The 18,602-nt window shown below is 39.7% G+C and overlaps 1 protein-coding gene across 3 annotated transcripts in view; it reads left to right on the top strand.

The window, feature by feature from the left end:
• GRTP1 (growth hormone regulated TBC protein 1) overlaps nt 1–18,602 on the top strand; it is a 60,548-nt gene that overhangs the window by 21,263 nt on the left and 20,683 nt on the right. For all 3 annotated transcript variants that reach the window (XM_043535942.1, XM_037897212.2, XM_043535949.1), the window contains exons 4-5: nt 2,805–2,929; nt 6,392–6,488. In XM_043535942.1, the coding sequence (XP_043391877.1) occupies nt 2,805–2,929; nt 6,392–6,488 (222 nt within the window). The remainder of the gene's footprint in view (nt 1–2,804; nt 2,930–6,391; nt 6,489–18,602) is intronic.

The raw sequence follows: 18,602 nt of genomic DNA, 5'->3' as shown, positions 1-18,602 counted from the left end.
TTAGCTATTGTACCCTGGTTCCTTTTTAAACCACTGTATAATACTCTAAAGGCCTTAGCCCTCAGGATGATGTAGTTGTTACTAAGTGTAATGTCAGGTTTCAGAGTAGCAGCCGTGTTACTCTGTATTCGCAAAAAGAAAAGGAGTACTTGTGGCACCTTAGAGACTAACCAATTTATCTGAGCATAAGCTTTCGTGAGCTAGAGCTCATTTCATTGGATGTGTAATGTGATGTGTTAAAATCCTACATAAAATCAGGCAAATTTTCCCCACCTCTGTTGTAAAATGTGCTGTGGCAATGGAAAATAAAATTTAGAGTTGACACTTTTACCATGGAGCCTTTCTCAGGTTGTACAATTAATAAATTTGTTTGGATCAGCTTCTGTTATATATGTATATATAATATAGTTTTTTAATCTACATAACTGAAGGGGAAACACCATATCTGAAATGTCAGCTCTAATCTCTCCAGCAACTTCCAATTTGTACATGAATAAACCTATTCTGATTATATGACAAAAAGCCAGCATCCTAGAGATCCCCTGACCTGCTTACTTTAATGCTCCAGTAAAGGATGAACATTTTAAACAGAACAACAAATTCATTTTTTGTATTGTTAGCAATAAGATTTTATATTGCACTTTATTGGAAAAATGTGTGTGGTGTAGTAAAATATGGATTGTCTTTGTGGTGGAAAAGCTTTCACACAAAGTACGTTCACAAGAGATGTGTCAACAAGAGGATAGGTATTTAGAAATTTGGTCATCCTTTTTAGCATACTCAGAGGAAGAGAGCTCCTCGGCCAGCAAGCCAGAATCTCTAGCCTGGTTCATTGGATATTAACCTCATCCCAAATAAGTAATCAGTAATGTGCAATGTAGTGTATTAACATTTTATTGTAACTTTATTGTAAGAAAGAGTTTGTTTTTTTTAAAAAGTATTCTGATTATGCAGATACAACACTGCTATTTCTACCAACAGTCATAGGCTACAGAAAACTTGTTTTGTTTCTATCAGATTGTTACACAAGCCTGTTAGGGTTATTGTTCACCTTGATTTTTAAATTTGCATGGGAGGTGAATTACGATATTTCCCTGTCCCCCACCACTCCATAACTGATTTATTGACTTTAAAAGGAAGAAGTGGTGATTAGGGCAATGAATTTATCTTGGCTCTGAATTCCATGGCACAAACCATGATTTTTACGGGTTTTCTTCATAGCCTCTCCCAGTTTAAGCTTTTGTCATGGAAGCCAGTCATTACAAACCGTTTCCTTTAAGAAGGAAAAGCAGTAAGATAAAATATCTCCTAGTATGTACAGAGGTCAGGCATATCTGTGTGGGATGCTATAGTTAGAATTGCTTATATTCAAACATTTTGGTTATATTTAAATAATTTAGTGTGCCCTTGGATATTGAACACCATAAAAGTGAAGTTGCTTTTGTTGTTTTAAATTAAATCCAGCTACCAGTATATTGACCTGTTTTTGCGTAGTGGCCTTTATTTTCCAAAAGCGAGTAGTGATTTTTAGGTGTTCAACTTGAGACTTCTTAAAGTGGCCTGATTTTTTCAGAAAGTGTGAGACTTTTTTGCAAATTTAGGTCATAGGTCCTTAAAGCTGATTAACAGGACAGTATCAATTAAAAAAATCTGTATGGATGAATGTGCACTGTGCTCCAGAGAGCAATAAAGATCCTGCAACAAGTTGATGACACGTGTGTGTGTGTAAAATATGTGCAGTTACACATAGATGCATGTACACATACACCCATGAGTCTGCATGTGTAATTATATATTCATTTAATTTATACAAACTTCCTTATTTGCTTAAATAGCCCTGAAAAGCTTAAATTTATTTTTCACTATTCATGCTGCTTGTTAATGTCCTGCTTTTCTCTCTGCTTAAACTATAGACCATTTTTGTATTTAATCCACTTCTAGACACTTTCATTGTTTTATGTGTGTAGCAAACATTGCGGCAAACAGGTTAAGTTTTTCCATTAGAATTAAAATTAAAAAAATCATGGAGATATTTTTATTTCCTTTAGTATGAGCATATTTTCACAGAATTAAATTTTGGACCAAATTTGACCTGACAGTGCCTCTTTAAGGAATTACTGCTTTGAGATTATTTAATCACAGATCAGATGTAAGAATAAACTTGAAGTACATGGGTAGGCATCTCTGCTTTCTTTGAAAAATCTCCTTCTGTATGACCTTGCATGAGTAAAGAAGCAGTTTTTTTTTTCCAGAGTGTGACAATGTGTAATTGCAATTGGGGGTGGGGGGGAGGCTAAAGTCAAACATGTATGATCAGTTATGAGAACAGAATCTTTTAAAAATGAACTGTTTAGGGCTAATCCACATAGATAGGTTTAGTTTTCAGTGAATCAGAGTTGTCCTTTGCTGAACTTATCTGTTGTGAGAATATCACTCCCCAGCACTGCAGCTAATAACTTAGCACTGCACTAGATAAATTTGGTACATGATGTGTTAGTTTAAATTGCTGAAGAGGGTTAGGTGAAATGTAATAAATTCCTGGGATCAGTCTCTGCCTTGAATCCTGCTTGAGACTGTAAGCCACCCCTGGCCTAGAGAGATCAGTCTTTCTAGGAATAGATCTCATTTGAACGTAGGCCAATGAACTAAAATAGGGCTTTGAGGTCGTTTCTTGTTAACTTCATCTACCAGACTCCTTTTCTGTGAGCCCATGGTCAGATTTCAGTTGTACATCTTACAAGGCTAAGATTTATTAGGGAGCATGGCAACATGGCTTAAATTTGGTCCTTTCATTTTTTTTCTAGACATGAACAGAACATTTCCAGATAATGTACAATTCCGCAAAACTGCTGATCCCTGTTTACAGCAGACACTCTACAATGTATTAGTAGCGTATGGGCACCATAATAAAACAGTGGGATACTGCCAGGTATGTAACTTATTATAGATATTTAAAAAGATATTCCAAGACATTTGCAAGATCGTTGTTGCTAATTTTAAAGTACATTTTTGGGTGATAGTCAGGGTTGTGGGGAAGGCTAAACATAGTCATATAAACAGTTGCTAATAGTATCTTTCCGATCTCATATTTGAGTCATTTTCAAATGTAATGTGTGCTTACCCAATTTCCTTTCTTTTCAAGTGAATGAATTGGTTTCATTCGCTAAAGGTGAACAGTAAACTAAAAAAATGGTGTCCCGTTTGCTACTTGGTGTTCTAGAAAGGCATGAAAAACTTCTTCTTTATTTATTTGTAAATGATTCCTTTGTGTTTACAAGAGAATTAGCAGGTCTTGATTTCCACTGTCTTTCTGGAGAACTTTTTTGGGAAGAGGCGAACTAGTGGTCATATCACATTGTAGTCAAATGGTCTAAATCTAGTTTTAGTGGATTTGGTTGTAACATCTGTTTAACTCAAACTTCTGACAAACATGGAGCAGGAAAATCTGTTTGTGTAAAATTCAACCTCATAACTCTTAACGGACTGAGACTGCTCCTGCTCCAGTTCCCTAGTCCTTTACAGGTTCCTGTAGAAGGTACAAGAAAAGAAAATATTTGATTCATGATGTTTCTAAGGTAAAAAACAAGCAGAAAAATGTTTTAAAATAGAAATAACTTTGTGGCCATCTTTGCACATCATAAAGGAACTGTAACTGGCATAATCAAAAAAAGTCGTCTTCTCTTCTGTTCAGTTCAGCTTTGAAGTCTCCCCTTTCTCCTTCCCTATTGCATTGCAGTTATATGCAGTTACATGTGTCTTGTACCAGTCAAAAAAATTTATTATAATAATAAAAATAACAATCCTTTATTAAAGAATATAAATTACATTTATTGAATTGCAGCTCATTTAATTTAGTATAGAAGGAGATTGATCTAGGTTTAAGAATCATTATCAAAGTCGCTGAAATCTGGCTTACTGTTTGGCCCTGACATATTGCAGTACTGAGGTTAATAGTGGTAATTTGAAATGTGGGAGTAAAAGTTCCTTGTGTTTTTTTCCATATAACATTTCATCCAAAGAGAACAAAGCTTTTAAAACTACATTCTTTTAAGATTTTTGAGAATAATGCAAAGGGTCAATCTCTGATCCATGTGTTTGCAGAATCAGGCCTCTAAATAAAGCAAGACAGATCTATGAAGAGATGCATATTACTTTACATTAAACCCTTGTTAAGTCTGCACAGAAACACCCATCTAAGTCTCATTAAAAAGAGACCAAGGACTTTTTCCCCCCCTTGTTCCCTCAAAAGATGGGTTATATATCGAGGTTGTAACTACATAAACCAAGGGCTGGAGCCTCTCCTCCTATATGTGTGATAAATCAGTGTATATCTTAGAAAACTGGCTATCGTCCTAGTGAAGCAGCAAACTTCATCAAGATAAATGGTGATGTGTACCATATAATGGGGCCAGGATTCCTCTGAAACAGACAATTAAAGTGAACTCCACCCCCCCCCGCCCCCCCCAGTTCTTTGTGTAGCTCTTCCTGGCTTGCACTATATACTAAGTATAGATCCTCCACACCTCACTAGCATTATCAAAACATTTATCTGGAGAGTCACCACTGAAAAGTTCCCAACCAAAGAGTTAGTTAAGTTTCGAATTGCCATTCTATACTGTAGTCCTATAGAATTCTTACCAATGTGTGTACAGCTAGTGAAATTCTTTGCTTTGTGAATATTTTCTAAAGAGCAGGCTTTTGTTCCTGCTATGTTAAGTGCCAAATACTCTCTCATCACCATGGATGCAATTATCAAACTATCTGGTAGCATGGGAACTGAATAGCTGTCTTCACAGGCAGAAGGCCAAGCACCCCAGATGCAACACAGATCCAGGCAACTTCAGCAATTTGTAAAAGTTCAACAACTAATATAGAGGTTTAAGGATTGAAAAGAAATGTCTAGAACAGAGTGAATATTTTAAAATTCAAATGTGCAGAGACTGTTTTGGCATTGTATATCAAAAGACAAGCGAGCAAAGCCACTTGTATCCAAAAAATTGGATTTCAGTCAAGACAAGAACTTTTGGTTTCCAAAATCCTTCGAGCATTTCAGTTTTGGCAGTGCTCTTCTTGCTTGAGCTGTAGCTGGCATTGCTTATTGGGTACAGTGAGACAATGTTACCGCCTGTCCCCATAGACGACCCTGGAGTGGAGAGCTCGGGGGAAAGAGGTCAAGGAGAATACAAAAGAAAAGGATGAAACTAGAGAGGATTTCTAAGATTAGCACTAAACAGATGTAACTGACACGAGCCTCCACAGCCTGTAAATATTTAAAGACAATTTTACACTGGCTTTTTAAAAAATTGTTGGGAATTGTGTACTCATGCTGGTGCGCTATGTACTGTTTTAGATGCCATCTTGTTTAAATCACAATAAATATACTTTTTAAAAAATCCTCTCACTCTAAAAGCCAATAGAATGCTATAAATCAACCTAATAACGTTGCTAAAACTAACTGGTTGACTAAACTAATATTATGGATTACTTAGAGATAGTCTCTAAGGAAATTGCTTAAGCATATGCTTGATTTTAAACACATGTGATTCCTGAATAGGGTTGGTTTCCTGAATCAGGGCCTATATATTTTATACATCTTCTTTCCACTGAAACCTTGCCATGAAAAGCCCAACACATTGTACTGTCAGGATGTGACCAATGAACGCTTTACATATATAGCCCTATCTCCCACACTTTGTGTGTCTGCCTATTGTAGGTTGTAAGGCAGGAACTATGGCTTCCTCAGTGATTTGAAAGGCATCTAGCCTAATGTAGGTGCAAATAGAAACAATAAATACTGTTTGTTAGTTCTGGACAAAAATAATTTAAATAGCTGCGTAAACTGCACCTGGAAAACCTGGTGGAATTACAACTCTACTACTTACTATTTGCTTTCCTAAACTGCATTTGTAGTTTCAACTGGATGGGTCATGCTCCAGCTAGAACTGTTAGGTAGCGTTACTGCACATTATTAAGCAGCTATTTTTTGAGTTTCACTCCAGAGATAGTTACATTTCAGTGTTGGTCAAAGTAATCATCGGTTTTGTTTGGAAAGGGCTTTGGGATTTTTTAAAATAAAAAGCAGTCTATACGTTACTTTTTAATTTCTTAGTGCTTTAATTTTTTTTCCCCCTCCCCTGGCTTCCATGGGCTGTCATTGCCCAGGTGTAGCAGGGTTAATAATTGGTAGACTGTCTTAGTAGATTTCCTCTATCCTGTCCATTTTGTGAATTGTAATAATTCTGTCTCTGGTATCTTTCAAGGAACTTGCAGGCACAATGCTTTTCCTTTTATTTCACTCAATCAGTACTTTGAAGTTCATGGGTATTATAAAGTTAAACAAGAAACTTTTGAGGTAAGTGGAGAAATTATAAAAGCTTTCTTTTTATTTCAGGGCATGAATTTCATAGCTGGATACCTGATTCTTATTACAAAGAATGAAGAGGAATCCTTTTGGTTGTTAGATGCTCTAATTGGACGAATATTGCCTGGTATGCTAGCAGCTTTTATTTTATCTGTACATTAGAGCTTGGTTTTATTTTCCCTTTGTATTCATTTTTATTTATAGAAGCCCTATGTGGCAAGATAAGCCTTGCTGTTTAACTTCAATGGTCTGCTTAGTTTGTAGGGGTCTGATTCTGCCCTGATTTCAGCGTGGGTATACAGGAAGCAAGTCGAAATAAATTGAAACTAAAACTCTGGTCTTTAGACGACAAAGCAGTAAGAAACTGAAATCTGATCAGCTGGTTTAGAATTGGTTTAATTTGTAACACATATCTTGCTTTTCGCCCACCACTATCTTTGTTTGTATTGCCAGTGGTTCAATCCTAGGCAAGAGGCTAGGGCTTATGGGAATGCCTGGGACTTTGGCAGTTTTCCTTGGCCTGTGGGAAACAATATGATGGAAAGATGAAGCACTTGGTCTCAAGTGAAGGAAGGGTATGAGTCTCATTGCAGCATGAGCATCTGTGGTGGCCATTACATAAAGTAGCAGTTTATGATGCTACTACAAGGAGGCAGCTTGGCCTTTCTTTACAGCTTGTGATAAGGGATTGCAAGAAGTTTGTATTTGGGCAGAGGAACTGTTAAGTCAGTGGTTTCAAGCCTTTTCCACACCGTGACCCCATTGTACAACAAAAAAAATTGCAGGATCCCTCTCCGATCAGGCTGTAAAGAAAAGGAGGGTGGTTGTCACCTTCCTAGAGGTCATGAGCCCTATGTTTAGAAACCATGAGTTTAAATTATTCAAATATGACAAAGTGGACATTTCCTCCCCACATTTTTTTTTTAGTAGATTACATGAGCCTTTCAACGGGGATTTAGCACTAAAGCCTATGAAGGAGGAATGGCTGCCCCATGAATTCCCATATGTACAGCGCCAGTTATGTCCTACACTTTTATTCGGGTGTATATTGTGCCTAAAATTTAGTACAGTGGCTTACCAAGGGTAGGTTTTGACATTCCCTTATCTGGCCTACTTTTGCTGTTGAAGAGCTTTCTTGAACTGCTACCCTGAAGGGCTGGAGACTGAACATATTATTAAAATCTCAAATTATTGCGTGACGGTAACATCCAGGATTATGCTTAACTTTTTGCCGGAGCTTTGGATTTCTAGAGCTAGTCTCATTTAAGTTGTAAAGAAATAAAATTACATTTTCCTTTGTTCTAAAAGGAAAGACTTTGAGGAGGAAGGAAAGAGAACGGGTATAATTGTTTCTGATGGCATTGAGTTACAGCAAAAAATAATTCTTGCGGCTGCATAAGTCATGTCACAAACTAAATCAGTTTTTACTTATATGTAGAGATTATCAGAATTGTTCGGTTCATAAAAGGCCTATTTTAAGACTGTGTGGATAGAAACTACTTCTGAAACAAATGTGGAAAGCATATAGAAGCCTGGCTAAATCAATGTAAGAAATTTGAGACTATAAAACGGGTGGGCAGACTACAGCCCGTGGGCCACATCCGGCCCGCCAGCCGATTTAATCCGTCCCTTGTGCTTACCCTGGGGAGCGGGGTCTGGGGCTTGCCCTGCTCCTGTGCTCCAGCTGGGGAGCGGGGTTGGCGGCCGCTCCGCATGGCTCCTAGAAGCAGTGGCATGTCCCGCCTCTGGCTCCTCCGTTTAGGGGCAGCTGTCCTCCGCCCCAAGTGCTGCCACCGCAGCTCCTATTGGCCGCAGTTCCCAGCCAATGGGAGCTGCAGGGGCGGCACCTGCGGGCAGGACAGCTAGTAGAGACGCCTGGCCACGCCCCCACATATGTCCCCCCTCTGGATCCTGCTGCTGCTTCCGGGAGCTGCTTGAGGTAAGTGCCGCCCAGATCTGCACCCCTGAGCCTCCCCACCATGCCCCAACCCGCTACCCCAGCCCTGATCCCCCTCTCACCCTCCAAACACCTCGAGCCCAGCCTCCTGCATCCTGAACCCCTCATCCCCAGTCCCACCCCAGAGTTTGCTAGACTGGAACCCTCACTCCCAACCCCCTACGTCAGCCCTGAGCCCCCTCCTGTCCTCTGAACCCCTCAGTCCCAGCCCGGAGCACCCTCCTGCACCCCCTAGCCAGAGCCTTCACCCCAACCCCAATTTTGTGAGCATTCATGGCCCGCCATACAATTTCAATACTCAGATGTGGCCCTCAGGCCAAAAAGTTTGCCCACCCCTGCTATAAAACTTACGATTACGTTTGTTAATTTTTTTGTAATTATAGAACAGTCACTAGAATACAGGGAAATTGGCTACTGCTATTTTGTATAGCCTATACTGCATATAGCAGGCCCGCTGTTGGAACATGTAGAACTGAAGTTATCTAGGATGTGATCCAATGGGAGTCTTTTTTCTTTGACTTCAGTAGACATTGGATCAGGCACCCGATGAAAGGCAGCGTGATTGTACAGTGAAGTTTAGCACTTATTCCATTATTTTGTTTTTAATCATTTATAATTTTTTATTTTTCTCTGGGATAGAGGAGTGGATTCAGAGGTCTCTGAGATTCAGGACTCTATTCATCAGTCCTTTTATGGAATTTGTTTTGATAGGACTCCATGAAGCCTGTAGCTCTTCAGCACCTTGCTCCTAAACTTGGCAAATATGTTAATGAGAAAAGGCACTCTTGTTTCATTTTCTTCGTTGTTTCTATGGCCCTTTTCCTATTCTAGTAGCGGCATTGATTAGTACAGACTCACAGTGTGAGGGGCAATGGGACAGATCACATTAAACAGAGTATTTAAAATAAATATAGACACATTTATACACTATCTGGGATCTAGACTTTATCTTTTTAAAATATCATTTTTATTGGGTAATGCAAGACTTTCTTTTAAGAATTTTTGTCAGTGGTTGAACAGCTTTGTTGCAGATTTCCAAGACAGTTATTTGATGTGATCAGTGCTGGTTATCCCGTTTTTTGGCATTTACTCTGACTACCAGAAGTTGAATTGTTTTCTTTATAAAGCTCATAGCATAACAGGTAAAATAATTGGAGTAATTGCACAGAAGTGTAATGAGTGTCTTAAGCCTTGTATCTGCTGGAGAAATTTACCCTGATAAGTGATTGCTCCCCCTCAAATGGGTGTTAACGTGAGGCATATTTCAAGCAAAAGTGTTTCAGCTGTATGTCAGGTAAGCAAATAAACATGGCATTTACTCCAGGACTTTGTAGGGGAGGTAAGCAATAACTGAGTCTCACTCACTGCAGATCAAACTGATGGAGTGTGGATGCATCTTACTGTGGCACAGATGATGGGCTGTTAATACTGACAGATTTAACATCTGGCACATCTCCTTTAGTTTGCCAGCTGAGAATTCACTCTTTGTTCCTCCCTCTGCTGTACCACCTCCACTCCATCTAATCTACCTCTGTTCCCCCTGCATCACACCAGATATGCTTCCAGATCGTGCCATCCCCTGTAGTCCTCCTGGAAATGCCTTCCCCTCTTCTAGTGTCTTCCTGATACCCTAAGCCAATGAGTCAGCTGTGGATCATAAGTAAGGTATGATTTAGTCACAGAGGTATCGACAGTCATGGGTTCCATGACTTTACTGGACCTCAGTGACTTCTTCGGCTGCAGCTGTCAGGGGCTGAAGCCGGGGCTGAAGGCGGGACTGTGCACTCCTGCCCTGGAACTGAGGCTGGAACCAGAACCCTGCATTCCCTGCCCTGCAGCTTCTGCCGGGGGCTGCAGCCGGGTCATGTGCCCCTCTCACGGCTTCCCAGGGCTGTGCCTATCCCTGCCCTGGCTGTAGCTGGGGCTTGGTGGGGGCTGCAGCTGGGGTTGCGCACCCCTGCCCCGCAGCTGCGGCCAGCTCTGGAGTGGGGGCTGTGCCTCCTGCCATGACGGGGGGGCGGGGTTGGCCTGTCAGTCCCCTCCCCCATGGGACTCCATTCCTCCCCCCTACCTAGCCCCGCCGCCGCCACCTCCTCCCCCCCAAGTTATTTTTAGTAAAGTCATGGACAGGTCAAAGGTTCCTGTGAATTTTTGTTTATTGCCCGAGACCTGTCCGAGACTTTACTAAAAATAACCGTGACACAATCTTGGCCTTAATCATAAGCAAAAACCAAATGAAGCATAAACTATTAAAGTTTCTACTGAAGACAAGGCCATAGTCTTGTAGAAGAGTTGTGTAAATTCTAGAAGTTCAGGGGTTAGGAGTAAAACTCCTTAAAAGCAGTGAGAGGGACACCAGAATTGTTTCTAGCAAACTGAAGTATTGTGTGGTCAGGGGAGTTCTTAATCTACAAATTCATTTTGCGATATTGTATGCAAGCGTATGCCTAGAGCAGTTGATGACGGAGAGTGGGCTAAATGTTCCAAGGAACTACTGTGGGTTGACAAGCATAAAACTGACTCAGACTGAGCATTTCAAATTTAGTATTTTGTATACTTTTATTTTAGAAAGCATCAGATAGTGGTTAACTTTGTATTTATCATCAACTACTAAGGTTAGCAAAGTGACATGTATTATTTGGCTAGTTTTCTTTTTCTGTGCTTATGAATAAATGTTATGTTGGGTAAAAAAAATATGTTGAGAAACTTGAAGATCGCATTAAACTTGCACTGGGATTTCAGATACTCCTTGAAAACAGCAGTTTGGCTGTGATTGTTTTGATTTTCTTATGGCCATTTTTCTGAAAGCAGGGGTGCTTATGATATGTAGGCCCAGGAGAAGGGAAATTTTACTGCCCGTTTGCCTCATGAGCAATGAAAAATGATGATTCATCTGCCATGTCCTGTGAACATATGTTTCAAACTATGGAGTGATGAGCCAATTGGAAGACGAGAGAGAGGTGAGGCTAACCTGTGTTTGCTATGGCAGAAAATGTGGGATGAAACAACATCAGTTTAGATTGAGCGGAACGCCTATCTACAGCAAAGGTGCTGGATACAATGTTATGGCACTAGGCAGGTGAGAGGCTAGGACGTTGCAAATTATAGGTATGCAATTATGCAGTTACTCAATTTAGTTATGCATATATTAAACACTAAACTGAGTAACTGCATAATTGCATACCTATAATCTGCAGCTTCCTTGCCTCTTGCCTTCCTAGTGTCATAACATCCTCACTTCTCAAGTCCATCATCAAGGTTATAAACACTTCAGAGCAGGGACCTGTCACTTCTGAAGCATTTAGCGTTCTTGTAGGTGTTGTAAAATAATCCTAATGTTTATTCAGCACCTTATTGAACTAAAATTAGTCATACATTTATTTCCTCCTTTTAGCAAATTTGTTTTAATACTTGGACAGAACACTGTGAAATCCCTAAGCATAGAGCTAGGTGAGTAAGTAGTTGTATGTTTAAAATATCTTCCTCAAAAGGGAAGTGGAATCTTCATGGAACATTTCATTCAGCTGGGTAGGAAAAATACTTGCTAGACGTGAATAGCAAAAGTTCTAGACTGAATTCACAAGCAGCTTGGTGGCATGTAGGAGAGTATAATGTGTTGAAGGAATGTGGTCCTTCTGAGACAAGGTTTGAGAACCAGAGATGGATGTCTGTGGTGTAGGAAGATCCTTGTGAGGCTTTGATGCTATGTTTACAAAAGTCACTAATGACAAGCAGGCTTTCCACCACTGGTAAAATGGCCTGGAAAAGAAGGCAAAAGTTGAAAGCTTTTACTTTGTGGATATATCCCCACAAAAACAGAGAATCTGCACATCTTGAATTTTTCTGTGCTGCTGGTTGAACCTGCTGCGTCAGCTGCCCTGAGCTACAAGATTGCCTGCTGGCAACGTTGCCTCACTCTCCTCTTTTGAGAGCTGCTGTTTAATCAGGAGTGAGACACTAACCATGTGTAGTTGTCTCTGAAACATAACATAAGGCCCATCACAAGGAGACAGGCATACATGGTTTATAGACCAGATTATGGTCTATAAACCAGGTGCAAGGAAGCATACATATTTGACTACTAGCCTTTAGGAACTAAAATGAAAGCAAGTTTCTTTGAACATTACAGGACAGTTGTATTATCTAGGAGTTAAATATGTTGTCCTGTTAAGCTGAAGGTGGCATGTAGGGGTCTAATGTATATATTTAGAAACCCTGATGAACCTGAAATATTACTTACTTCTAAATTTGAACTGTTAGAAAATTCAGAAGATTTGGACAGTGGGAGATTGACTTACATTCTCTGCTTTAATGTGACTCCTTCGTTTTTTTAATTCTTGGGCTAATTTTGTTTACTGTGCATAACTCTGTGAAAAATCATACAATACCTCAATAGTAAGAGAATATGTTGGATATTTGGTTAGTCTGTTTTGGACAGGGTGTTAGAGAGTGCCTCACTTTTGTTAGGAATCATTAAGAAAGGAATAGATAATAAGACAGGACGTATCCTATTGCCTCTGTATAAATTCATGGTACGTCCACATCTTGAATATTGCATGCAGATCTGGTCGCCCCATCTCAAAAAAGATGTATTGGAATTGGAAAAGGTACAGAAAAGGTCAACAAAAATGATTAGGGGTATAGAATAGCTTCCATATGAGGAGAGATTAATAAGACTGGGACTTTTCAGATTGGAAAAGAGACGATTAAGAGGAGACATGATAGAAGTCTATAAAATCATGACTAGTGTGGAGAAAGTAAATAAGGAAGTGTTGTTTACTGCTTCTCATAACTCAAGAACTAGGGGTCAGCAAACGAAATTAATAGGCAGCAGGCTTAAAACAAAAGGAATTATTTCCTCACACAACGCATAGTCAACTTGTGGAACTTTTTGCCAGGGGATGTTGTGAAGGCCAAGACTATAACAGAGTTAAAAAAAGAACTAGATAAGTTTATGGAGGGTAGAGGTCCCTCAATGGCTATTAGCCAGGATGGGCAGGGGGATGCAAAACTGTGCTCTGAAGTATCCCTAGCCTCTGTTTCCCAGAATCTGGGAATGGGCGATGGGATGGATCACTTGATGATTACCCGTTCTGTTCATTCCCTTTGAGACTCCTGGCATTGGCCACTGTCGGAAGAAAGGATACTGGGCTAGATGGACGTTCTTGTGTCTAAAACCCAAGTTTTCTGTGGACATGAGGAGTCTAGAACGTAAAAATCCTTAGGTTTAGCCTGGCTATGAAATATACTTAAGATCCAGTCCACATTACAAACTGGAACAATGTCAGTCAGTTGAGGACTGCTGTGTTGAGTCAGGTTCCTTGATGTGGTTGTGTTTTTACTGCAATCAAGATCTAAATGGCTTATTCCCTGTAAAGGTTAAGCATGCCTGTTTCCTTGTTGAGGGTTTTATATTAATATCATTTATAGATTCATAGATTCCCAGGCCAGAAACGAGCATTGTGATTATCTAGTCTGACTTCCTTTATAACACAGGCCATGGAACTTCCCCAAAACAATTCCAAGAGCATATCTTTCCAATATTGATTTTAAAAATGGTCAGTGTTGAAGAATCCACCACAATCCTTGGTAAATTGTTCCAGTGGTTAATTACTCTCATCTTCTTTCCAGTCTGAATTTATCTAGCTTCAACTTCCAGCCATTGGATCAAGTTATACCTTTCTCTGCCAGATTGAAGAGCCCATCAGTAAATGATTGTTCTCCATATAGCTTCTTACAAACTGTAATCAAGTCATCTCTTAACTTTCTTTTTCTTAAGCTAAATATATTGAGCTCTTTGAGTCTATCACTGTAGGACATGTTTTCTAATCCTTTAGAGAGACAAGGTTGATAAGGTAATATCTTTTATTGGACCAACTTGTGTTGGTGAGAGAGACAAGCTTTCAAAATCACATCCTTTAATCATTCTCATGGCTCTTCTTTGAGCCCTCTCCAACTTATCAACTTCCTTCTTGAATTGTGGACACCAGAACTTGGCACAGTATTCCAGCAGCTGTCACACCAGTGCTATATATAGAGGTAAAATAACTTCTCCACTCAAGATTCTGCTGCTTGTGCATCCCAGGATCCTGATAGTTCTTTTGGCCACAGCATCATAGTGGGAACTCATGTTCAGCTGATTATATGTCTCATCCCCAAATCTTTTTCAGTGTCACTGCTTCTAAGGATAGAGTCCCCCATTGTAAGTGGCCTACATTCTTTGTTCAGATATGTACATTTAACCATATTAAAATGCATATTGTTTGCTTGCACCCAGTTTGCCAAGTGGTCCAGATCCTCAAATACAGAACAGAAACATTTTTTGAACATTTCAGCCTTTTCTGCATTGGTATTGATAATTCTACCATTTCCATCGTGTAATGGACCAATACTGTTGTCGGGATTCTTTTTATTCCTAATATATTTTAAAAACTCCTTATTGTCCTTAACTTTGCTGGCCATAGATTTCTCCATGTTTCCCTTTGCTTTCCTTATCAATTTTCTAACTTCTTATTTATATTCATTACTATCAACTTCCCTTTTTTTCCATTTGTTATATCTATATATTTGATAGCTGCCTTCAATTCCCCTCTAAACCAGGTCATTTTATTTTAATCAGCATGGCTTTCTCTCTCAATTGTGGGATTTTTCTCTTTTGGAGCATACAATAAGGTGTTCTTAAATGATTCCCAATTATTATTCACACTCTTTGAATTCAGTTATCCCTTCAACCTGATTTGGCTCATTGTTTTTAGCTTTGTGAAATTGGCCTTATTAAAGCACCAAGTTTATATATTACTGGTCTGGACTTTCATTCTGCTTGCACATCACAAGTGTGATCAAGTCGTGATCACTTGTACCTAAGTTACCATTAATTTTTAGTTCTGTGATCAGTTCTTTTTTATCTCTTAGGACAAGATATAATACAGAATTCCCCCTTGTTGGTGGCAACATTTTATTGAGTTTGGAAATTGTCATCTATAATATTTAGAAATTCAAAGGATATTTTAATACTGACAGCATGAAACCTCCAGCATATATCAGTCAAATTGAAGTGTCCTGTGATTGCCCAGATTTTTCCTCCTATATATTATAGATAAGTACATAAGGAGGCAGTTATTCTGTTTCTTAGTGTCATTTGGTGATCAGTAGCAGACACCAATTAATGCCTTATCTTGTGCTTTATCTGTGAGGACAGTGATCCATAATCATTCAAGATCATTTTCTTCTGAGTTCTCAGTGACTCGGAAACAGATAATGCCATTTTTGACATCCAGTGCCGTTCCCTCTTCCCTTTTGCCTACTCAATCCTTCCTAAATAGGTTATAGCCATTGATTTTTAACATTCCAGTGGTGTGAAAAGTGGTGTCACGTTTTTAGTAGCACCAACTAGACCAGATTTATGCTCACAAATGAGCAGTTCCAATTCCTCTTTTTGTTACTCAGGCTCCTAGCATTGTTGTGTAGACAATTAAAGAATGTCTTGTCTTCATATCCTTTGGCTCCTTGATGGATTTTGTTTTCAACATCTCGATTTTGTGCTGAGTGCTCATATCTTCCCTCTTCTTACTCTCTCCTTTTGCTGTTAGTTTTACCCCTTCCTGACTACTCTAGTCAGCCTGTCCCCAAGGAGACTGGTCTCCCTTCTACTGAGGTGGAGGACATCCAAACTATACAGTCCCCGTTACCTGTAGGAGGCGTACCAATGTTCCACAAAACCAAAATCCTCTACCCTACACCACTTATCTAGCGAGCAGTTCACTTCCAGAATCTTCTGCTTTCTGTCTTCCTTTGCTTCTAAGACAGGAATGACCTCCAAGATCACTTTGACATTCTTCTTCTTTTTCTTCTTCAGCATCCTTCTGATTACCCTGAAATCTATCTGTGAAATATCCCACGACACAATGTCATTAGTGCAAATACGAACATCACCAATGGATCCTTCTCCGTTGACTTCAGAAACCTATCCAATTTTAGAGTGACATCTTGTGTCTTGGCTCCAGGAAGGTAGTACGCTGTCTGTTGTCCATCTGTCCCTTGCAGAATGTTCTTTTGACTCTTCTGAGAACTGAATCTCCAACAAGGATTCTTTCTCTTGTACAATTGGAGAACGCTTTTTAGGCAAGCTTATTTTCTTACAGGTTGTGCCGAGCTGCCATCCACATGTGTATCCTGCACATCTCTCCATTCCCTTGGACCTGCTGGATCTTGAGAGCTGTCTTCAGAGTTTCCACACTGAGGATCTGATATCTATTCCAAACTTCTATCTGTGTGGAATTCCTCCTGGTCCTTTTCTCTGTGGTATTCAGTCTGCCCATCCTCCTCTGTCTTCAGCCAAGCCGCCATGGCCTCTTGCCTCTGGTGATTACGAATCACTAGACCTCTTCTCTGATTTCCTCTTTCTCCAGTTTCTTGGTGGCCAGCTCTGTTCAGGCACTGATCAAAGTTCCGAGGGTCAGAGCCTTGTGGCCTTTAGCAGGGACCCTGCTTACTCAGGGGCCCATGGTCTATCTAGCTATGCAGCCTGTATGCAGAGAACAAACCAAATAGCCCACAGATGGACAGGATGCACTGCCCACATGTCCCGTGACCTCCAAACACACACTTTACCTACTCTCCGAAATTCCTGTTAGCTGCCTCTATTAGCGGGGCTTGAGTTGAACCTGTTAAGCCTTCTGTGGCACTACTGTGGAGAGATCCACAGCTGTTTCCATGACCTAGATATGTGAATAGTTATATCAGTGAAAGGCCTGTTGTGGATACAGTTACACTGGTATAAAAATGTCAATATAGTACCCATTATCAATATAGTAATTCCCCTTTCTGTACAGAATATCTATACCACTATAAAGCACCTTGTACTGGTATACCTGCATCTGCACTAAGAGGTTGTCACAGACCTAAAAGTGGCAATACTCCAACAAAAAAAACTTCAAAAACAGACTCCAATGAGAGACTGCTGAATTGGAATTAATTTGTAAACTGGATACAATTAACTTAGGCTTGAATAGAGACTGGGAGTGGATGGGTCATTACACAAAGTAAAACTATTTCTCCATGTTTATCCCCCCCCCCCCCACTGTTCCTCAGATGTTCTTGTCAACTGCTGGAAATGGCCCATCTTGATTATCACTACAAAAGGTTCCCCCCCCCCCCCCCCCCCCCCCGGTTCTCCTGCTGGTAATAGCTCACCTTAAGTGATCACTCTGGTTACAGTGTGTATGGTAACACCCATTGTTTCATGTTCTCTGTGTATATAAATCTCCCCACTGTATTTTCCACTGAATGCATCCGATGAAGTGAGCTGTAGCTCACGAAAGCTTATGCTCAAATAAATTTGTTAGTCTCTAAGGTGCCATAAAGTACTCCTTTTTTTTTTAAAATCATACTGCTATAGTTAAAGCCATACAACTTTCTAGGGTGGACAAGGCCAAAGTGAATAATTTACCTTGTTCCTTGTGGCAGACATCTTTTGACTTTCTAACAGCAGAACTTCCACTTTTGGGGTTCCATGTAATGTTCTTATGCCCATATGAATGTATATATGCATCTTCCTAAAAAGCTCATTTTAGAATTCTCTAGTCCTTGATGTTACCAGCTATTGCTTTGAGCTATATTTTGATTATCTCAACCTTGTGTCAGTATGCCGCCTTTTTTCTTTGATCTGGTTGAGTTCTCTGGTGTATTTCCAAACACACATTAGTCTCTTTATCTGTTCCTCGCATTGTTAACAAATGATCATTAATATTTTTATTTTTCAGCTGACTTACGGTATTGCAAACTTCTGAAAAAGATTAATAAAAACTCCCTCTTGTTTTGTTCATTAGTCTGAGTTACAGCTTTGTTGATGCAGCCTTTCTAAGCATATTGCTTTGAGAGGTCACCCAAGAAATATAGGGCACATGCTGGCAGAATATACAATGAGACTACAGATGGTTGGCTAAAGTTTAATGCCAGCCTATTCTAAACATAATTTTAACTCAGACTAATTTACTGATTTACTTGTAAATTCTTCGAAAATTCATTTATATACTCAGAGTAAGTGCTGTAAGTTTGTGTGTATGTTTCAAACCATTAAGTCATCAAGTCTGACCCCTTATATGCCATTGGCCATAGAATTTAAATCCAGTTACCCCTGCATTGAGCCCAGTTGTTTGGGTTTGACTGAAGCATGTCTTCCAGAAAAGCATCCAGCCTTGATTTGAAGACATCAAGATATGGAGAATCCACAACTTCGCTTGGTGGTTTGTTCCAATGGTTAATCTCCTTCACTTTTTTTTTAAA

Source organism: Chelonia mydas, chromosome 1 (assembly GCF_015237465.2).
Source record: "Chelonia mydas isolate rCheMyd1 chromosome 1, rCheMyd1.pri.v2, whole genome shotgun sequence".
Lineage (NCBI taxonomy): Eukaryota > Metazoa > Chordata > Testudines > Cheloniidae > Chelonia > Chelonia mydas.
Note: the sequence above shows the minus strand (reverse complement) of the source record. Positions and strands in the feature narration are given on the sequence as shown.